This window comes from Chaetura pelagica, unplaced genomic scaffold (assembly GCF_000747805.2).
Source record: "Chaetura pelagica isolate M959 unplaced genomic scaffold, ChaPel_1.0 scaffold147, whole genome shotgun sequence".
NCBI lineage: Eukaryota > Metazoa > Chordata > Aves > Apodiformes > Apodidae > Chaetura > Chaetura pelagica.
The window spans coordinates 4520022-4543773 of record NW_009954194.1 but is presented as its reverse complement, the minus strand read 5'-3'; the positions used below and the strand labels follow the sequence as shown (position 1 = coordinate 4543773).

Sequence of the window (23752 nt, the reverse complement as noted above, 5' to 3'; positions counted from 1 at the left end):
TTTATATACATATCTTAAATGTGACTTATAAGTAAATTTTCATATAGTGTTTAATATTGACGGTGCTAGTCCGATGATTTCTCTGACTTCTAGAAGCGTAGCTGATTTTTTAACAGGAGTTGATACCTTCAGAGTTGTATTTTTTTATTTTAAATGCAGTAAATTTATTTAATATGCTATATAAACAGTATATAATAGTAGGGTCAGTGTCTTGTTGATACTTTCAATGTTAATGTATTTTAAATCTTTATCTATTATTAAATTCAGTAACATTTGTCCTTTAAAATTATCTCATTCAAAGGGCACTCCTGGGATTAATAACTGTAGAGCCTGACCCCTTATAGCCTGAGGCTATAAGTCCTTAGAGTGACTTTGAAATCTAGAGGCAGCAACCACCTTAAACTGCTTTTTGTTTTATGACAGGAAAACGACTTGAGTTCTTTTGCTTAGCTGTTAATATTTTATAGCTGTACAGGCATGTCATGAAACAGCGATGTCATGCTTTGCTCTGGCTCCTTTTTCATTCTCTAAAGTTCCCAGTAGGAACAGTAGATCCAGGTTCAAATGTGTCATAGAGTTGGTTATAAAATTTAAATTTATCTTGTGTTCTTCACCTTTGCAATGAACACTGGAATACCTAAGTCCTCTTCTTAAGAAAGAGTCAAGTTTCCATTACTCATTTATTCTAAATCTTCTTTGGAAAATATTAGATGCATTCAACTGTTCCTTCTTCAACTTTGAGAAACACTTCAAAATTGATTTTATTTGTTATTTTTTCTTTATTACATATTTTTAATATACTTCTGTGAATTATATTATTATTTATTTTCTTCTATTTAGATCTTTTTCTAATCACCAATATCTGGAAGCAGATTTGAAAGTCAGTAAGGCTAGATTTGAGAGGATCTGTTTTGTAGTAAAAATCAGCTGCTTCTTTAGATGGCCTAGTGTCTTAATGGCATATATATGAAGATATGAGACACTGGGTTGCATGATTGTGTTGTCTATGTTTAGAATAATTTTTCAAATGTGTTGTTAGTTTCTGTAGAAATACAGGACAATTCAGCTAGAATTTATTTTCTGTCATAATAAACTATTATTTGGTGCTTAAAAGATCTTGGTAAAAGTTCTTTCATTGAAGTGCTGGATACTCTCCTTTAATGTGTAGCTTAGTTAAATTGCTCATAGCTTGTGTTTCAGAGTTGGTTGTAGTGGTTTTTTTTGTTTGTTTTAGGAGAAGTAAAATTACAAATTTTACATCTTCCAATGTATAAGAATTTTCAAAATGATACTCTCAAAATAAGGTATCCAAATGATTACTGTAATAATAACTGTATTGCAGTTTTCTTCCATCTTTGGTTCTCTTCAAGCACTGGGAATGTGCTCAGAAAAACAGCTGAATTTTAGAAATGGGGGGCTAGTGCCAGGTGTGGCAGATGCTAATATATACAAGAAGAAATCAAGAAGGGCCCCAGTCTTACATAATCTGATCCATGCAAAAGTTCCTGTAAAATCAGCCTTCTTGAGGAGAGAGTCTTTGGCAAAATTGGTGAAGGTCCTAGTGAAATAAGGAATGGGGTCAGTCCATGTTGTGGAGCCTTGATTTCTTTGTATAGTGCTGCTTTGTATTGATAGAAAATGGATAAAAACCTGGGTACAGAATATTGCAAAAAAGTCATGTTAGAAGTAGGGCAAAGTGCTTATCAGCTTTGTGTAATTAGGATTGCTCTGTTGTGGTTTCAAATACATTTATAGTTAGAATATTTCATGCTTAAAATTAAATAATGTGATTCACTTTTTTGTTGACAAACCAAATAGTTAGGGCTATTTCCCACATGCCCGGAGTGTTTAGAGTAAGTTCAGTTTTCATAGTAATTAATAGTGTGTTCAAGTGTGTTCACAACACTTGATGGTAGATTTTTTTTTTTACTAGTCCTGTTAGAGAATATTCCTCTTGGAATATTCGTTCAAAATTTGAACTTGCAACTTTTAAACTGTTTGATCTGGAGACCTTTAATAACTTATGAAGAGTTTGCAGAACTTGTCAAAAGTCTGTTGGGCAACACAGAGATTAGTGACAGCAGTTTGAGTAAAGAAATGATCAAATCAATCAACTTATCCTGGAGACCTGTGGCTTTTGATGATGTTGTCACCAATGAAGGACTTCATGCTGCTTTTCCTTATCAGCTGTGATGTGGTTAAACTGCCCTGAATGCAGACCTAATTTACACATTTTTTTTGCTTGGGCAGTAATTCCCCTTTCTGTTCTGTGGATTGGATCTTGGAAACCATTTGCTTTGATAAAGCTCCTACCTCAACAAAAGAAAATCCCACTAAAAAGAAAATTGATTGTTCTAGCCCTGATGCTTGCTTTGGCAGGTGTCAGTGAGAAGCTGCTGGATATGGAGAAGAGTAGAGGAAAGACAAGGGAAACAATAAGGTAATACGGAAATAAGAAAAACAGCTTATAACAATAAACTAGTAGAAATTTCAGAATGTCTTTGATAATATTAAACTCAAGAGATGTAGACATTGTGCAATATAGAAGCGTGCCAAAACATTCTGGATATTCATTGTAATAGTTGTTACCTTCACAAGCCACTGCATGAAGATAAAGAGGCTGAGTGTGCAGCTTTGAATCCCCACGCATAGCTTTCAGTGATGGAAAAGACCGTGGAAATAATTGCAAATGCAATTTGCCATTCAAAGGCAGATCAATTGCATTAATTTTCTAAATGATAAGAAAGGGTAGCAGTAGCAGTTGGCTGCTAATTATGAATAAAGACACGGGATTTTTTAACCTTGCAATCTTCAATGTTGAGTGCTTATTTTAGGGATTAAGCTGGAAAAGGTTTGGAAGCAAGCCAAGTGTCAGTGGTGTTACTGTTTTAGACTTTATCACAGCATCCAGTCCAAAGGATGGATCTGAATCTTCATGCACTTCTAAAGCAAATCCAAGTGGTTTCTTTGCTTTTGCTGATCTACCTATTCTCTTGTATTATCTTTTTTATTATATGGCCAATTTTTGTCAGAAAACTCCCCACCCCCCTGCTGACTCTGCTATCAGAAAGAAGAGATGTCAGAATCCTGTTAGCTTCAGTTTTGGGATTTATGTGATTTTTAATGTTAGTGGCATATGGTTTACTTGTCTTGTAAATTGTATTTGTGAGAAGCCATTATCCTCTGATCCTGTGAAGTTGAGAATAATGTTCTGAAGTGAACTCCTGTGAAGTTGAGAATAATGTTCTGAAGTGTGAGGCCTGTGAAAGATACAATTCAGTATGAAGAGTGAATAAGTATCTTGTAATGATATGCAGTGATCCTTAATATCTAGGTATTGTTGGAGAATAAAAATAAAGATGCAACGCCAGAGCAAAAATCAGTAACCATGTTTTTAAATTGAGGAATATTAATATTTTGAAATAGAAATATATATGTGGAGGTTGGACTAAATTACTTTTAAAGGTCCCTTCCAACCCAAACCATTCAATGATTTTAGGCTTAGTGTTTTTAAGTAGTGTTCATGGAGTTTTGGGTTTTTTTAAATAGAATTTTTAATTAGCAGCTACACATGCTGTTTGATTCTGTAAAATTGGTCTCTTACTTTGGGACAGAGTAAGTAATTAATGGTTCATCTGTTCTTATAGCTAGCCAATTTATATTTTATGTTGCCAGCTGGTTTATGATATGTCAACGACACAGACAAGGTGTCATGGGTGTACCACATTAAAGATACAGTTTTTATCTATTGGTACATAGATACAAAGTAACCAGAAAGTGGAATTGTGACCTTGCATTACTGAAGATAATATGAAAACTGCATGTTTTTAGAATTATGACAAACAGATCGCATGTAAGGAAGAAAAGACAAAAGCACTTAGTGGTTGCATTTCCATGAATTAAAATGAATGGAGCTTTCTGTAACTGGAAATGGAGCATTAAGTTACTTTCCAATGGGATTTTTACAAGCCCCCTTAACTGGATCATCAATGTCATATGTTGGAGGTACTTATATTACTGGGTGTTCTCTTTAATTTTATCATTTTTACTGTGTCAGCTTTTATTATCATTAACAACTAGGCTCACAGACTCAATTGTGTCCCAGCAGGATTTCAGATTATTCCTCAAATTACAGCAATTTGTCATGATGTCAGTGTTCTTTAACCTATAACCCTAGGTTACCTACAGAGTCTGCAGAGTCTGGATTCTGCATGCCGCAGATTCAATATACATTGTATGTAAACAATTCAGGTGCTTCACAAACAAACAAAAGACAGGCAAAGTCAAAAGTGAGGGTCCAAGTCCAGCTTGTGAATCCATTCGAACTGGATTATTTTTTTCCTCTGAATGGGATATACACAATGTTGCATCTTTACCATAAAATTAAGTAGGATTTAGACTCGTTGTTAGTGGCAGAAACGCTACCACTGGTGTCAGAAATGGAGTTTAGAAGGATCACTGTTATGACTAGTATTTCCTATGATACGTGACATTAAAAGTTTTTAAGAGCTTTAATGATATTGTAAGAGAGAAACAGGCAAAATTACCTTGAAGAGTGTTCTAGTTCAGGGACACCCAAAGCTGGAGAAGAGAAGGGAGGATAGAGACAGTTCATTCTCCACTAGTTTATTTGACATCTCCAGGTGTCCTTAATGCTGGGGGTGGTAGCCCTGCCAGCAATGGTGGCCAGAACTGTCAGGACACAACTGTGTTGATGCTTACCTGCTCAGACAAGCTGTAGGACAGCTGAGCTGCAGAGTGGAGTTTGGGGCAAATTTAGCATTTTCACAAATTGTGTGTAGTGGTGAAGTGACTGAGGGGGAATCTGGTTGTTAAATGTAATGTAGAATTGCACTTCTTTTGTTCTCTTTATTCCTTTGTTACTATTTAAAATACTGTACCTATATGTTTACCTTCTCTTTTATTTTTGAACTTTAACAAGGTGATCTTACATAATCATAGAATGGTTGAGTTTGGAAGAGACCTCTAGAAGTCATCTGGTCACCCCCGCTCAAGCTGAGCTATCTGGCACCAGTTAGCCAGGGCCATCCAGATGGTTTTTTAGTATCTCCAAGAACACAGACTCCACAAGTTCCCTGGGTAACCTATGCCAGTGCTTGGTCACTCTCACATTAAAAACGTGTTTCCTTGTGTTAAGAGGGAACCTCCTGTGTTCCAGGTTTTCCCTGTTGCCTCTAGTCCTGATGCTGACATCACAGAAAAGAGCCTGCCTCTGTCTTCTTTGCATCCTTCCTTAAGGTTTTTAATAGACATTCAAAAGACCCCCCGAGCCTTCTCTTCTCCAGACTGAACAGCCCCAGCTCTCTCAGCCTTTCTTCATATGTGAAGTGCTCCAGTCGCTTCAATGTCTTTGTGGACTCTCTTGTATCTGTCCATGTCTCTTGTATCGGGGAGCCCAGAACTGGACCCAGCACTCCAGGTGTGGCATCACCAGTGCTGAGCAGAAGGAAAGGATCATCTCCCTCAAACTGCTGGTAATGTTTTGTCTAATGCAGCCCAGGACCCTGTTAGTCTTCTCTGCAACAAGGGTACATTGCTGGCTCATGTTCAACCTGGTGTCCCCCAGGATCCTCAGGTCCTTTTCTGCCAAGCTTCCTTCCAGCTGGGTGACCCCCATTATATATTAGTGCCTGGGGTAGTTCCTCCCCAGGTGCAGGCCTTTGGGCTTTGCCTTGTTTAACTTTGTGATCTTAGAGTTATTGGACAAATTCCAGCTATTCCAGTGAACAACTGGGAGCTTTCCAGTCTTAATAACCTCACAGACTTACAGTAATTCAAGTGGTAGCAATTGCTTACATGGTTGGACCTCAAAAATAAGACAGACAGATGTAAATTTGAAATCTTAATGAGATACCTATAAAATGTAAAGGTATGGTATATACTAGTTCTGACTGCATTTTTCCTGACAATTGGCTGGATATCTGGCAGTGCTACAGAAATGTTATGAACTTCAGTTAAGCTTTCAGGTTAGATTACTTATGTGTTTTCCATCTTACTGATCATTACGTATAAGTAAATAGTTTGCTGTCTTTCTCTGAAAATATATTAAATTACCAGTTTATTAATGTGTTTTCTGGTGTACTTGAATTGCTCACATCTATCTGTTACATTGGTGCAAATGAAAGAAAAAATCTTCATGGTTTGTTATAGATAAATTGAATAATTAAGAAACCATTCTTAATTACTGTCTAAGGAGTCACAGAAGTTACAGTTCTAAGTGTGTTACCAAGTAAGTCTGTAGATTAAATTTCTTAAAATAGAACTATGCAAAATATGTACTGCCAGATTATAATCTACTTTTATCTGGTTAAAATTTTTAAAAGTGCTTACTGATGTAACAATGAGATTTATGGCTAGATGCTAAATAGAGCTTAGGTATATGCTTAAGCAGAAATGTGAAAAATACAAATATTTGTTATCAAGCTCATCAGCTGCCTATTTGTGGGAATGGCTAAACTTACCTGGTTGTTTCCATTGTTTCACTGAATTTCTGAAACTAAGTAGAGAATTATTGTGGAAGCTCAAGCCAGACTTAGAGTATTTCTTGCATGCATACATATGGCCCAACAGGAATATGTCTGCATTTCCATTTGTTGTGTTTCTGACACTGTGTTAATGTGTGTTAGTTTCTGTGGAGGGGGTATGCAACAGTATTATCTGGCAGGGAAGAAGACTAGTTATTCAAGGAGGTAGACAGGATTTCTAACAGCTTATACAGGTTGGCAGTATTGATGGACAAAGCAGAACAATGACAGCTGAGAGTCAGAGTTACTTAGCTATGGGATAATCAGAACAAATAAAGATCACAGGCAATCTCAACAACCAGACCATGCAGATAGGTAATGATGAGATAAGGATGGCAGTGGGTGGGTCGATGCAGGAATTCTATAGCTAGAGGTGCATAAATGCCAGTGGATATAAGCAATGACCTACAGTCATTAGCATATGTTTATGTGTGGTTACGGTAGACAGTTTTACTCCTAGATGCTTAAGCTCTCCTAACCCCTGAGATACACAAGACTCCTCTCTTGGTCTTGACTGCCCACACGCATTGCAAGGGGGATCGAAGGACATCCCTTCTGGTGCTTGTAAGTTGTTTAGAGAAGTATATGTCTCTACAACAGTGCATTTTCTGCTGCTGGGGTCTGCAGTGCTGATCCTCTTCTGCTGCACCCACCTTGTTGACTTTTGAATTTTCCTTCCTCCCTTCAAAACTGCCATGTTCCACAATTTCTTTGCGATTTCCCCGACTGCTCACTTCATGTTTTCCTGCTTCCATTTCAGTTCTCAGATGACTTGTCTCTGTGCCCTTAGGTATGATATCTTGTAGGTGGTCTTCCTTAGCCCTCACTGGAGAGTTGTTCCTTAAATCTTAGAGACATAATCTTCTTTTTGTTTTGTAATTGTATTAAGAATATCATTATTGCATTACTTTTCCCATGCTCTGGTCTTTTCATTGTGCTAGCTCAGCAGTTCATGAGTTAAAATTAGTTCATTCCATTACAGACTATAGATATTTTAAGGCCTCCCATTTATGCTTGCTCAGCAACTGCATTAGTCTCTGTCTAGCTGTAAGCACAGTTAAATATAATTTTGCAGAGTTTAGCAAAAATTGTACTATTAAGCAGGCACCCCTCCCCTTCTTTTTTTGTTCAAGTGGTTAGTGGCCTGCTCAGGCTCAGCTTTGCTTAGCAGACCTTTCTTTTCCAACAGGAGTTTGTGCTTAGGGCCTTCCAGTCTGTGTTGGGGGAAGGCTCCTTTTCCCTCCTTCGCCATGTTGAATTTCCACTTACACACAATTGCACGTGGCTGTGGTTCCAGATCCAGTTTGGATGACGGTATCTTTTGTGCATGAAGTGACTGTAAGTACAAAAACTTGGACTGACCTCAAGTTGAACTTAAAAAGCCCAAAATTTCCTTGTTGTGGTGACTACCTCAATCACTAAGACATAGGTTTGCATTCTTTTTAGTTGGGATAATTTCTGGTTCCATAACTACTGCATTTTTTTCTTGACGCTCGGTGCAACTTCAGCAGGGGGTATAGTGCTCTGGAACTAAAATGAAAATATATTTCATTTCCCATATGAGTTATTAGCATGCTATTATATATTAAGGAATGACTGTCTCCCATTTTTTTCAGGGAATTTTTAATGGCACCAACTATTAAGGCTACATTCATGTTCAGGCTCTAGATCTTACATTAGTAGGCATCTCCTTTGTCAATTTATTTGAGATCATTTAACTCCAGAGTGGAATGTACATGTCTCTGTATTGAACTGTGTTAAGGTGCTGATTCTAGGGAGCTCTCCCTGACTTAGCGAGACTTGACTGGATAGGCTGGATAGGTTTCCAGATTCTCCCTGGGGCCAGGTCTGCTGTTTTCATTGTAACACTTATTTTGTAGGTGCATAGTTGAACACAACTTTTAGATGAACTTGCTGTTAACTGCAGTATAGGATGGGGTTTCATACTCCTCAAAATTTAAGTTTTAGCATGTCTTGCAAACTTTTGCTTTCATTCAGTGTTAGCTTGATTTCTGCCTTTCTGCTCACAAATGGTTTATTTTTTTTTCCTCAGACCTTTGAATGCTAGTGTGTGTTTTGGTTTTGGTTTTTTTCCCCCTTTTTCTCTTTTAATACCATGAGTTTATTTTTCGCTTTTGTTTTACCAACTGAGTATTATTTCAGAGACTGCAGCTCCTACAGCAGATGCAGTATTTTTTACTGTTCTTCATATGCTACAGTAATTTAAATATTTGGATGATCTGGAAAAAGGCTAACAGCAAAATTGTTTACGAAGACATAATTTGTTTGTCTCGATATTTCCACTCTCTTAAGGCTGTACCAAGAGTATTTCTGTATCAGAGAAAAAAATTAGTGCTATATCATTTTCTACAACAGCTTTTTTGTTCTGCAGCAGTTTCTTCTCACTGGCTCTGGATGGCTGGGGTCTGCAGGCATTCCCAAATCACTGGGTTCACATGTCTTAGTTATTGTAGAACAGAGACATATGTAACTGCTCTATGTGGTGTAAGGTAATGCTGGAGAAAAAACAGTTTGCACTATGCCTATCTAAATTAATTAAACATATCAATTAAAGGAAGGAGTCAGGATGAATGTCCTGTCATATGTCATGTCATTTCTCTGTCAGTCTTGTGAAAAGCATAGTATTTTGGGTTAAGTTCCTTGCAAAGCTGTCATCTTTGTATGAATGTGTGTAGAATGCAAAGACAGTAATAAATTATCCTGTGTGTTGATTTTATTTAATAGACTTGCCATATGCAGGAAGTGTTCTTGAATTACTACTTTTTGAAACATTTTTTAGTTCTGAATTAGCAAAATATTAGAGTGGTTGTACTTTGATTTTTATTTTGAAAATGAATGTAGTCTGCTAATCTGATTTGATTTTTAATTATTTGCTTAAGTCTTGAAAATGTTTTTAAGGTGTTACAAATTCTCAGACAGCTTCTGATATTTTACGACAGTTCATTGTATTTAAATGAATTCCCTCTGTTTCTTCTCTTGATCTTGTGTAGAAAGTCTGTCTCTTTATACCTGCCTTTTCTCTTGTGGTGTTTTGTTGTTTTTTTTTTCTCTATTAAAATTGTTCAAGCTCTATGACTCCAGGATTTCTGTATCTTACGAGTTTTATTCTTCCAGAATGCTGATTTTTAGAAACTGTTTTAGAAACTTTTCTTTTTGACTGCGTAGCCTCACCAAAGAAGTGTCCCATCAGGATACTGCTTAAATGTGTGATACTGTCCATTGCTATTCAGGAGGGATGTGTGTCACCCTCGGTTTGAATACTGTTCTCACTTGATTTCTTCCCTCTCTTGGCAATTCCATTCTTGCACATAAGCATGTCTTCAGCATCTAAGGGTGTTCTGTCAGTGCTTGTATCCCTGATTTATTATTATTTTTTTTGACTGCTTTCTGATCTGTGTTTTATAGCATCATTTCTTTGGATTCTCCAGTACCTCTAAGTGACAGTTTTGTACTGATTTCACACCATGTGCATATTTGCAGGTTCTCTGTTAGTCTCTTTTCAGGCTTTCTTGTCTCAGATAGCTTCCTGTCCCACTCCAGACCCTGACTTCTACAAAGTTACTTGGGATGTGGCGTCATCTTGTCTGGGGGTATGAAGTTAGTTTTGCAATTGCTGCCTCTCCTGCCTGTAAAGCAATAGGTCTTGTCTGGAAACCATATCTGACAGTGTGGTGAATGAACTGCTGGGGAGGCAGCATGCAGCTCAGCTTCTGAGGCTCCACTGTTATGACAGTGCCCCTCAGCAACCTCTAGTGCTGTGTGCTCTGGTGCCTATGATCTGTTCATCATGAACAGCCACTGAAATATCTTCCCTTTGTGATTTCCAGCCCTTTCCAGCAGAATTTTAGATTTTAGCTGTTCTTCTTAGGACCTATTGCTGCTTTGTGGGTTCATAATTTTTTAGTAGTGTGGATAGATTTCTTGCTTTCTGTGTGCATAAAAGGATGTAATAAAAATGTTAGTTTGAATAAACTGCACACATCATGATTTTGTAGGCTTGCATGCAGAGGCATACTTTTGAAAAGTTTTTCTCCCTTAGACAACAGTAGAACATGTCAGTGAGTTGCTGATACTGTCAGGTAATTCAGAGAGAGGGATGTTATCACGGGCATCACTTTAGAGAGAAAGGACATGGAAGCTTGTTTTAGGAACAGGTAAATTTCATTAGCTTGGAAACAACATCTCATAAGTATCAGTATTGCTCAGGGGTTCTGCATCAATCTCCATTTAATGCCTGTAGTAGGGAAGATTGTGTTTATGCTCATGTAATTTTTGGCTTAAATAGGCAAGACAGTGGAAGAGTAAAAAGGAAGCACAAGGAAGAAAAATGCCTCACAGCTGGAATTAGTGCTTGGTCTTTGATTCCACATGCTGTGCTCTTTCCTTTGGACCACTTCCTGATGGAGTCACTGAATAGTTTGGGTTTTTTTGCGGGAAAACTTCCCACTTTTCCTTTTAGCAATTTACCTGTTCTTTCTGCTTTTCCTTCCCCTATCATTTTGCAGCCTTTCTTTCCATCTCTCAAGCTAAAACTTGATCCTGCTAGAATCTGTTATGGTATTCTGAAATTTGCCAAATGAGCATTGTCCCTAGAATGTGCAGAACTCACTAAGTTCATATTGATTAGAATTTCTTAGTGTTCTTGTTAACTAGCTCCTTGCACTCATTAGCTGATACATAGCAGGTTTTTGTTTAGATATGATTTTAAACCACTAAAGGCAGATGCAAAGAGACAGACACTGTCTCTATTACAGTGTTTCAGTGCCATCCAAGGTTGTGAGCTCAGGAAATTTGGGCCTTTCAGCACTGTACCCCATGGCCAGATGCAACTATGACTTCTGCCTTGGTAGTTCCAGCTCTTCAGCTGCAGGCTTGCTCTGACCAGACTTAAGTAGATAGAGAACTGGTTATCTTTCCAATTTCTTCTTTTCTCTGAGGGGAACACCAGAAAGCAATGCTCTGTATTGGGTTGCCAGACTGTGGATTAATGTGCCCTTAGGGGAGCCAGGAGAAGGCTGTGTCGTATGCAGCTGCTATCTTGGGATGGGGAAACCTCCTGCTTCCCAGCCAAAGTGAAACTGGCCCTAGAGAGGAGCTTCCTGGGGGCACAGGGATGTCATAGCTCAAGGCAGCTGTTCTGCCTCATCGGGAACTTCTTGCAGGAACCATAATGCCCAGATATTGTGGCTGCATTCTCTTAATTATGGAAAAGATCATTAAATTAGGCCCAGAGCTTTCCATATTGGTTAGCTTCCCCACAGTCACCTGCACAGTGCAAAAAGGAGAGCAAAACTGCTGGTTTCTGTGTGAAAAATGATGAGCATGGTGTGGATTCAGTTAATTTTGTGCTCTGCCATTTTGCAAACCTGAAAGAGGCACTGACGCTGCTCAGGATCCTTATGAAATGTTCACCAGAACAGACAAGGTGGAAGATGTTGAAGGAAGTTGGCTTCTGTAATTTAAATTATATTATGATAATTTTTACTTGCCTTGTTTCTAAAGTTGCCAGGTGCTGGGAGGCATTAGTTTTATTCTGTATCTAGAGTATGCAGGCTAAAAATAAATTATTACTTCTGAGGATGTGTTATTTTTAGGTTTCATGCAGCAAAAGGTTGTGTGTTGAAGAAACTTCCCCTTTATGAATAATACAATAATTTCCAATTGTGATAGCAGCCATTAGGTTTTTTGAAATTGTTGGGCTGCATAATGATTTTTAGTATGAAATATTCTGAAGTATCTGAAGATTGTGTATTGAAATATAGATTAAATTATATGAATTGAAATATTTGAAACAATTACTATAGAGGTGTTAGAATAAAACAAAACTTTTTACTTTTTATTTGAGACCTATGACTAATACATTTTTTATTTTTATTTATTTATTCATTTTTATATTTAGAGAAATATAAAGAGAACTGTTCAGAAAAGTAGGGGAATACAGATTTTTTTTTTTTTTAAGGCAAACTCTTATCACAGTCATTAACTTGGGTGCCTGACAGAGAAAGAAGTTTCTGATGCAGATGCTTATAATTGCCCTCCAAAAGTTATGCTGAGTATACAGGGAACTTAGGTTCCTAACAGAATTATTGAAGTTATTTTTCTAAGACAAATCCAAGATAATAAAATAATGTGGCAGGGAAGGCCAAAATAAACCATTTCTGTCACGTGGATTGGGGTAATTTTATATGAAATAAATACTAGTACTTGCAAAGTCTCCTTCCTTATTTCAATTAAATTCTAGGTATATTTTCTCATTCATTATATTTACAGGTTCTCACAGTTACTTTCTGAACTGTAGCTAGCATTCTCTTCAAGTATTTATGCTGTACTTGCTTCCAATAAATAGATAGAAAATTCAGAAGAATAGAATTCACTGTTGTCCCCTAAAGCTTCTGGCAGGACTGCATCCTTGTTTTGGGATACCACCTTGTACTTAAGGCTTCAGGCCATGCATATTCATAAGGAAAATGTTGCTGATTAGGAGGCAGCAGGTCCTGTTTTATTCAGTGCTGCTGCTCGTGTTCTTTACCTTCCAAACTGGAAAAAAAAATTGTTTTGTGCACAGCCTTGAAAAGTGGCTGGTACCAGTATATCCTGAAGTTGAAAGTTGAAGTTGAAGGGAAAGGATTTGGTACAATCATTTGAACAAGCATGGGCTAAGGCACCAGTTGAAAGCTGCAGGTACCACCACAGTATTGACTGATACTCTTAATGCAGAAATAACATTTCTAGTGCTGTCATCCACAAAAGTTACATATAAATAATATATGTCTTACATAGGTGCAAGTATTGAATAACTTTTTACCTCCCCAACTTCTCAGATGTGAAGATTTGATAGTATTTATTGGTCAGCTTGAAGATGGTTCTGTTTTCTTTTCCTTCATCAGTGAGAAAGGGAAGAAGGCAATTCCTTTGCTGGTATCCTTTCTCTCCCAAAATTACTTTATCCTGGGCAGGTTTTCACATAGTTCTCTACTTTTTCTTAAGTCACATGCCTGTTTTGTAGTAATAGCAGGGTACTCGAATTTTCCTTCAAGAACTGTATTTCATAGCTTCATTAAAAAGAAACAAAAAGAAAACCAAAAAGCTGTGCAAGATTCATGCAGGATTACACAAAATGCTGTGGTAATGCTGACAACTGAATTGTATTTTTTTTCTTTATTCAATTCCAGGACCTAAACCACAGGATCATCCATCTGTCCTCTAAATTGATTTTGTGATTGCATACTCCCTTTTCATGCTGTAGTGATGCCTTTGGTACACAGCTATTTGTTTCTGTTTATATTTCTAATATTCAGTGGTGCTGTTACCATTTCAGAATACATGCCTTCTGCAGCAAACAGTTCATGGTTTCATGAACAGACACTGAAAGTTTAAGGAAACTGCTTGTCTCTTCAGTTGAAAGAATTTTGCTGTAATAAGGCATTAAAGACTTGGACTAATGAGCAAACTTTATTCTATAATTCAAGTGAATAACTCTCCTCTTCTACTTGTTTTCCTGAGTGTGCAGATTTCAACATTGCTTTTCAAGGTGATGAGATAATGCTGTGAATGAAAGTAGCAGGTCTAAGAAAACCACATGACCTGCAGACATTCCTGTTGTCCAGCCTTACTTTCCTGTGCAGGGATGTCACAGGAACTGCTTTCTGGCCCTTGTGGTTGTTTCTTTTTTTTTCTTTTTCCTCCCCCACTTTGTAATTTGTCTTATCTACAAAATGGCAAAAATTAAAAGATAAATAACAATTATTTTATCCTACTTTAGCGGAGTGGTTGCCTTGCCTGTAGTGACACTGTTTGCATAGGCAGGTATTTGGCCATGTCAGTACTATTTATACAGGCTGACACTGAACGACTGTTGCTTTTGCTGCATATGACACCACCGACTAGCACAAGATTGTGGTCGCACGACCCGTGTGCTGCTGTACGTGTCAATGCAAACCCATCTGAGCAGCTTGAAGTTTGGGTTTTTTTTCCTCCCACATCCCCTCCCTTAATTTTTGTCATTGCCCATCTTACCGGCAGAAGAGCTAAAATAATTACCTGCAGTCTCATTTTTCACTTTGCTCCATGCAGATCTTGTGCGGTTGGGCAGGAGCGGTGGCTGGGAGGGGCCTGCTCTGATGCAGCACAGGCATATGACAGCAGAGCAGCACCAGCGAGCAGCCCTGCTCCGGGCGGGTTTTGCTGCAGTACGCTGATTGCCACTTGACAGCATCCAGCAAGATCCCCAGCAGCAGGCACTTGGAGGAGACTCTGCGTGGGCACTTGTTTAAGGAGTACCTGACTAAACAATTGGGTTATTCTTTAACTGCAGGAGAAGTGCCTGTATTCCCTTTACGCAAGCTCCCTACTGGCTTTCTGCATTCATAATTTATTGGAGCCGTTTCTCTCTCCGTCTTTCTTTTATTGCTTCGGTTTTTTTTCTTTTTTCTTTTTTTTCTTTTTTTTTTTTTTTTCCTTCCCGATCGTTATTCACCTTCTCCCCCCTCCCAAATCTGTGCTGCATCACTAGCTCTCATTATGCTGTGCTCAGTAGCCCAGTGTGTTCTCCGCCTCTGCTAGGCAGTGGCAGCATGGATGGTGCTCTTGTGACGACCTCTGCTGATGCTATCAGTCCACTGCGGATAGGCATGCTGAGTAATCCTGCTGTAAATGGGCGAGGACACGGACACACGAAAAATTAACCACAGCTTTCTTCGAGACCACAACTATGTGACTGAAGGTAACATAAATACTATCGTTATTCTCTTCTTGCATTGCATATTCTGTGTCAGGAATGCACTGGCATGTTTGGAGATTGTAGGCAGTTCCCTTTTCCTTTTTTTCTTTTCTTTTTTTTTTTTTTTTCTTAACAGGGAGACTTTCAAGGTGTTTGTGTGATGTAGCAACAGATCCTGTTTGAATTTGCTAACAGCCAAAGGCATTCTGTCAGGCTATGGCAGTATATGAAACTACGTGGGCTAAAGAAGGTCTTGCATTGTGCTGAGTTTGTGCTAGTGAGGTGTGCAGCACCTGGCATTGAATGCACAGCAGCTGCAATGTGGAAGATTGGAAGCAGCTGATTACTTTAAAAAAGGGGGAAGATTTGAGCACTAAAGTAGGAGAAATAATGTGAAGTTAACTGTTTGCTGTTGTGAAAAAGGTTATGCATCTTTTCCAAACTGAATAATTCTTTGATTCTTTTTCATTTTACTAATTATAGCCTGAGTGTCACAGACATTGCTGACTTGAATGTTCCCTAGAGAACCATATACATTTAGAAGGTATATGTAAGCATAATCTTTTGAAATACTGCTGTCTTCTTTTCTCTGTGTATGTGCAAGGTACATGAGAAAAGGTGCCATCATTTTAAGTAATTTAATGGCTAGTAGCTTATTACATAAAAAGAAATTTTCTGCAGGTAACACACATTAAATGCTGAGAGAATTTACCTTGAGACCAGTGAATTGGTTGGGTCATGTACTGATCCATATTTCCTTGCCAGAAAGTTGGCTTAAGAGCAGGCCATTTTAAGATGGCTTGATTGAACAGAATAAATGTTTTTGTAAGTGCTTGACTTTGCAAAGGTGTTTGTGTGTGCAGAGTTTTAACAGCACTTTCCAGCAGCAGAAGCATTACTTCAATGTAGGCTTATATAATATGAACATACTTAACATCAGAGTCAACCAATACTACTTGAGACTCAGTCTCCAGATTCTTTCGTCATCTGATCAATGCTCAGTCACTTAATACTCCCATGCTGCATCCTGAAATATGATCAGCTGATGCTCTCTTGGCTATTGATGATTTACATTTTTTTAGAATGTAGAAAACAGAAGGATGATTTTCCTATACTGGGAACACAAAGCAGGATTTTCAGAAGAAAAATTAAAAATGCTTTGTACTGTAACTTAACACTGGCTGGTGTGTTTGCTAATCTTGCCTTTAGGACATTCTTTGCATTCTGGTTCATGTTTTGCTGCATTTTTTAGTTTGTTTTGAGGTTTTGATTATTTCTTTTTCTCTGAATGATGTTTTATATTTTGAGATGCAGTCATCTGTAATAACATTTGAAGAAACTTTGGTTGAAATTTTTTAATTTATGCCTTAGGTTCTGCAAAATGCATGGTTTAATTACTGCAGTGTACTTGCTACATGTTGAGGTTCAGATGAATAATGGGCATGTGCAGCTACGTTAAAATTTGGACTTTCAAATACGTCAGTTTTGTAATCTGAGGAAAGTAACCCCTTGTGGATTTTGCAAATCAATATTCTGCCCTTTTGTATTTTACAAATATTTTTAAAAATAGATGGAGATTTTTAGTATTTTGGGGGAAACTGCTGATGCAAGCTTTAGATTTTCCCATGTTTTATCTTCACTTGATATTTAGATCAGAAGGACTGGATGTTCTTCCATGATTGCACATGGAGTGGCTTGTCTTAAATGCTTTGAATATCAGTATCAGCCTGTATATTTTCCCTGTGATCAGAAGTCATAATGAAATATGTTGGCATCTGATTTGGAGATAGATGAAGTATGAGACACCTTCAGTAGCCAAGTGTTAGTTTTTCAGCTCCGACTATGTAGTGTTTCTATGTATGTATGTAATGTGTATGTAATGCTCAGTTGGTCAGCTGAAATAAAATTCTTCACATCTGTTGTACTGACATTGCCACACCTTTTAAAAGATCGTGAAAATCATGAGGGAATGGTTTTCTCCGAAAATTGGCAAGAGACACCTTCAGCTCAAAGAGGACTATCACAAATTTTAATTTCTCATTGATACACCTAGTTTAAAATGCATAATAAATACTTAAGTTAAACTAGTGTTTAAAATGTGCTTCCTTTGTTCAGTTTTTAATTAATTGTTGTTGTTTTTCAATTATTATTTTTTAAAAAAGATTTGTCTCTTTGAAACAACCTTTAACGCGTCTTATCTGTTAAGGCCTGAAGTCCTTTCACAGTTCTTACATTTGGTCCTTTGATAAGTTAGTGCTGCGTGTATGATAGTAAAATGCACACACAAATGCAGTTGAAGGCAGTAATGCATTGTCTTTTTATACTGGAAAATAATTCTATTGGAGCCAAACCAAATTCTTCCGTTTAGGGCCTTTGGCTTTTGTAATCCACTATTTGAAACAAATAACTACTTTTGTGTTGTCTACAGTGTTATTAGAGGTGTTCCTGATTAATTTTTGTCTGTGAATAACTACAGTTTTCTCTTTTGTTTTCAGAGGCTAAAAATCTTAGTAAGGTGTGTCCTCTGTCCTTGCTGCTTCATGCAGCAGACTAAATTAATTTACAAAATAATGTATTTCTGACCTTTATATGCACTTTCTTCCTCTCTGTTCCCTGAGGAGAGTAATGCTGACAATAATCGAGAAGATGCGAGTTGATTATAGTCTCCCTCTTTTATTTCTTCAGTGATTGAAAAAATAAATAAATCAAGTGACATATGAATTCACAGGGTTTAGGAAAACTGAGCCAAATCTTATGTGCTCTGCTCTTGCTGGTGGACCTAGCATGTTCCTAACAAAACTGCTTCCTTGAGCAAAATAAAACATAATCTCCTTGATAGGTCATTGTTTTGTAAAATTGTGATTATCTTTATCAAACATGACTTCAGTATGACTATGGAAAGTTGAATTGTTTTTTATATCTCAAAAATTCCTTGATTTGATGGTTTATGTTTTAGCATTGATGTTACACTGTTTCTGATAATAGGCATTATAGGCACACATATGGGAACTGTGACTATCTGGACTTGTTTCTGCTGTTACCTATGCATATCTGGAGTAAAACCAAAGGAATTGAAACAAGCAGGAGTTGAGTAAGTGCTTTAGTCCCTGTAAGTCTTAAAAGGATGTTACAGTTGGACAATGGAAGAAAGCAACTTAATTCCAGCAGCTGTGTACAGAAAATTTTTCAGTGATCACTTTCGAAAGTGCCTTTTGAGAGAAACTGCTTCAGTTTCCTTCAGGAGTTGTTTATGTGGGGAAAACAAAAAAGACCTAATGAGACATGTAAAGAAAGAGAGTAGAAAATGGGACCTATGAGAAAAGATTGAACTTTCCTAGGTGAAGGTAGTGAAGCACTGGGATATATTGCCTAGGGAGCTCATGTAGTTTCCTGTCACAGAAGTTTTTAAAAGCAGGTGACATAGATGTCTGTAAGAAATTACATAAGGATAGCTAAGCCTCCCTTGGGACAGAGGGATGGACTAGATGACCTCTGAGATCTGTTCAGGCTTGTGATTCATTGCTGAACTGTGTTTTATCTTTATTGCCTTTTGTACCCCAGCTGTGGGAACCAGATGCCCAGGAGGTGTTGTGTCAGTAAAATGTATTATTTCCACAACACCTTTGGAAGAAGAGAGAAGAGGGGAGAGGCACAGTGTACCACGAGGAAAATGATGGGCTGGGCACGAGAAACATGAACATTTGCTACTTACAGGCAAAGTCTGTTAGGGGAGATGGCAAGAAAATTACAGACAGCGAGTTGGGAGGAGGATAAAGGGGGCAAAAGGCTGTGTGTGCTTTTAGGGGCAGAGGATGTCCTACAGTTGGAGAGTTTCCTTGACATTACCTATGCTATATGATTAGTGGCAAAAGTGACAGGACTACTGATGAGCTTTGCTATCACTGGACCTTGGAATCAGCCACAGAGGATCTGATTCAGACATGGAATTGTGTGGTGTGGTTGCTGTCTTCGTGGCAGGGGCACAAGGTTGTGGGAAACAGCAGTGCTGCTCCTTTGAGCAACTGCACTGGCAATTCAGCTACTTTTTGTTTTACAGATTTAATGATTGATAGAGAAATAATGATAAAAATTCAGTATCCTGAACATACCGTGCTAAAGGATATGATTCATACCCACAGACCCAAATTATCTGGAGAAATGCTTCTGTGGTTGGAAAGGCTTCCTGCAGGTTGTATGCAGGCATGTCTAGTTTATCAATTAATCCTTGACTGTTTATGAATTGTCCCTGTTTTGGGAAGAAATAAAAAGTTCCTTAAACTCGCAGTTTCTAGAGAGACAGGTTCCTCCCTTGGTCTAGGCCTGCAAACTCAAGTGAAGCCAGTGAAGTTGCACAGGTGCAGTGGGGCAGAGCTGACCTTCACTATCTAGTCATTTATATGGCCGAATGGTGCAGATTGGTTCCATATGGCTTAACTTCTATTAAAAAGTTAATCATGTTAATGGTATATTAGCCTCCTTAAATGTGATATTTGAAGAATAATGAGAATTGCAAGTGTAGTGTAAAACATATTGAATCATAACCATGTGAAACGTTTATTACAGAGGATGCAAAAAGACAGTTTTTTCCTAATGATTTTAAAAGAAATCCTCTGCACATAATGAAATCAGATTTTGGGAGCATTTTTCCCTTTAACAGAAGAAATCAGTATATCAAATCAGTTCATCAATAAAAGTTAAGAGCAATTATCCATTTTCATCTGCCAAGAAAAAAAATATTTATGAACTTGCCTTTCACAAACATCTCAAATATAATTTGGGTAAGAGCTGACTACCAGGGAGTATTGGATGAATAAATTTAGCAAACAGGCACTGCTCTATGGGCTCAGGTTCACCTTTAATCTGGTCTGTTCACTTCTGAGAATGGATGGTAGCAAACTTAGTAAGAAGAGTGCAAGAGATAACTATTCCTTTCTTTACCCCCAGCAATTTGGGATTTATGTTGTGAATATAGATTATTTTTATTGTTTTATGAAACTCATTTACAAACAGTTTTAGGATAACCCTAGAAATTCTTGTCCATTCTTGTTCTAGTTGCTTGTGTTATTTATTGTTTTCCTCAATTCAGGTGTGAATAGAGATAAACCTTGTTAAAGCATAACTTTGCCCCTTGTTAAACAGTGAATAGTTGTCTTTTTGTGCATGGATTTGGTTTGTCTTTCATTCACAGTGCTATTCAGATGAATGTTGTGGGTAGCCTTGAAGATTTGGATTAATAGGGTTTATTCCATCTAAGTGTTGCTGACATTGTAATCTTTATTCCTGTGGCTTAGCTCGGAGAAGCCATGGAGGCAGGGCTAGAGCACAGCTGTCGCACTGGCTTGTGCTGAAGCCCAAATCGTTTGCTCACCAGCCCAAGCCTGCAGCTGGATGCCTGGTTCAGCATATGCAGGAAAATCAAACATTGGTACTACCTGAAGCTTGGATCTGCATAGCACAGACATTTAAGGCAATGTCCAGAAAGGGCAAGATGGGACAGCAACTCATTCAGTCAAGCCTCGAAAAAGCAATCTAGAGTTAGCCAAAGTGAATTACATTGTCGGCAATGCCTGTCACTGTACAATACCAGACACACGTTCAAAGTGCTCTACAGATATAATTTTCATACCACATCTGTTACGCACTCAGAATATCATCATCTCTGTTTTACTTGCTAAATCTGCTTTCTGAAGAAATAAAAATCAGGAGTGGGATTAGGAAAATTCTGACCCTAGACTAGAATGTTGTAGTTCTTTAATTCACTGTTCTCAGGATTCCCTGAGAGCAGGGACCATGTTAGTGTTGACTTGTTACTGCCTCTTCAAAAGAGCTGCCCTTTAAGGAAGAGTTCAGTTTAACAACTAGCTGTTAGACCCTACTACTTCATGCCACTCTGAGCTGCAGGACATGTTTCAAAGGCATGGAGTTAACTTGGTTTGGGTCAACTTGAATGGAAGTTCAGGAGGTCAACAGTACAGTGTATGTGTAAGATAAAATGCAGACATAAAATGTGATCTCTGCAAGTTCTCTCTCTTTGTCAGATTTCTTTCTAATTGAAACTGGCAACTCCAAAGCACTGAATAATGTAACACTAAACAACACCGTGCAGGTGGAGTCAGCATTATTGTTCACTGCAGGAGCAGTTTATTTAACGTATGCATCATTATGGAAAGAAAACTGCACTTTGTAATGTGTTTTGTTTTCTACATAAATCTCAGACATTTCAGCAATGTATCATGTATTTAAATGTTAAGTTTAGAGAATAATAGCTGTGGTTCTTATATTGGTTTAAAATGTGAAACACAATACAGTAACTGAATATTTTATAAAAGAACTGAGAACCTTTTATTACAGCCATAAAAAGGTAATCAGTCATTGCTGCTTTTGTTGTTTTACTACATCATTACTAATTTCTGCGTCTTTGAGACTTTCCTTGCACAGTTTATTTCATCTACCTTAGCAAGGCTTTCTTATAGAGGAGTATATGATAAGAGTAGGCAAGGTATTTGCAGGCTAATATCAATGTACCTGTTTGGGCCAGGGAAAGGGTGGTAAAGTAGGGAATTAATCTCAGAAAAGTACAGGAAACTATTCTGGGAATTTTTGGTTTTAAACAAGAAAGCGTTTAAAATGCACTTCTAGTCATATTGAAGCACATTCTTAATCTTCTCTACTATTTGTATTTCATCAAATAGTACAAAACTACTACTATTTCTGTAGTTCTTAGATTAATGCTAAGCTTGCCTTTAGTAATGAATGTGATCCATATTACTGGTTCCTAGTGCAAGTTCCCAAATTCTTTACCAAAACAAAAAAACCCAAACAAAACACCTGTCAAACTGCCTTTTATATTGTAAGAGAGTTCCTTTTCTCAGCAATGTTTCCTCGCTGAAAAACTGTTTTATCTGTTACTTTTATTTCTTAAATGCAAATGAGAGCAGGCTGTATTTTGCCAGTGCAAAAACAGGTAGTAAAATGTACATTAAGATACTCAATTCCTAATAAAACCTTTCAGCACAACACGTCATGCAGTTCAGTGACTTCTGTGAATTATTAATATGACAGGGATTTGGGATCTCTATTGTTAAATAGAGCAGTGCTTTTCCTTTTAGATTTACTGATTCATCTGTTTAAAAAAGAAAAGATTAAGAAAACATCTGTGTGTAATATGACATTTGTTGGTGTTTTCCGTTGGAACAGAGTACAGAAGAAAGTAAAAGACTGAGAATTGACTTATTATTCTCTAGTTTCAGTTCAACTCAAGTCTGAATAGAATTTAATTAATTGTCACCTTAATTCTTCCTGTTTGTAATGTTTTTGTTGTTCATGTGACCCAGGCATTGCAAGTAGCTGATGACTGTGCAAAACAACACCATTTACATAAATTCTGAGGTTAATGCTGCTCTGTCATACTACTGATTGCATTAAATACAGCCAGAGCATGATCTGCCTCTTGGGCCAGTTTCTTGTTAAAAAATATAAAGATCATCAGTGTTTCATTTGTAATAAATGATTGCATATTTCCTTTTCTCTTTTTAATCCATATTTCTCTCTAGTCTAAGACTTGAAATTAGGATTTCAAACAGAATAAAAATAGTTCTAAAACAGCAAGCTGGTCACCATTTTCAATAATTTATTTCTAATCTCTTATCCAGTCAATGCAGCCTCATGTTCTATTAACTTTGAGAGGTTTCAATTTATGACAGAACTTGGCACAAGGTCTTTCATAAATCTTTCCAGAGTTTTCAAATGTATAGCTGTAAATCAGGCACTGTCTGTCATTATTCATAAATAATTTCAGATAGAATGTCTTTCTACTTTGGGATGTGATAAAAATTAAACAAATAAATTCAGTAATAATAATTCATGAGTAACATTTGACAAATAGGCACAGAGGACTGGTAAATGCAGGGTTACATTTTCTGCCAAGGTAGCACACAAGACTCTTGTCATACTGCGTGTTAATTTTAACATCCTGCTTGACTTGGTATATTTAATTTCTGGATGCAGATCTCTGGTATGGGAATAATCAGTACAAGGTTGTCAGATATGCATTCTGTAGCCTTCTTTTGAGTGGAAAGTTTAGGTCAAGTATATTCTCTTTAATCGGCAGTTGAAGCTCAGAGTTCACATACGTGGTGTCTTTGAAATAGGTAGCTGTGAATTATAACATGTCTTACAGAAATTCCTAGAACGTGTGATGCTAAGAGTCAAGTAATGGTCAGTAGTGGTGCTTCTCATTGCTCAGGTGTAATGTGAATATGATTTTGTGCGTCTTGGGTGCACCTGTGCTTTTGTATATATGTTACACTCAGAATTCTTGTGGATGACTGCTATTTTGTGTTTTCTAGTGTGTCTGTGTTCCTTCCAATTGCTGTGCTTGAAATATGAATCTCAAAGTACTGGTCTGGTTACATAGAAATTTCAGCATTGGGAGAAGGGACAGTAAAAGCTTGCATGTAAGGGCACT

General features: G+C 37.5%; 1 protein-coding gene across 1 annotated transcript in view; it reads left to right on the top strand.

Moving 5' to 3' along the window:
- Positions 1-15145: 15145 nt before the first annotated feature.
- The window catches only part of PPP2R2C (protein phosphatase 2, regulatory subunit B, gamma), a 129667-nt gene continuing 121060 nt past the window's right edge, over positions 15146-23752 (top strand). Inside the window, exon 1 of the mRNA XM_010003115.1 lies at positions 15146-15288. Coding sequence (XP_010001417.1) covers positions 15219-15288 — 70 coding nt within the window. The 5' untranslated portion in view covers positions 15146-15218. The remainder of the gene's footprint in view (positions 15289-23752) is intronic.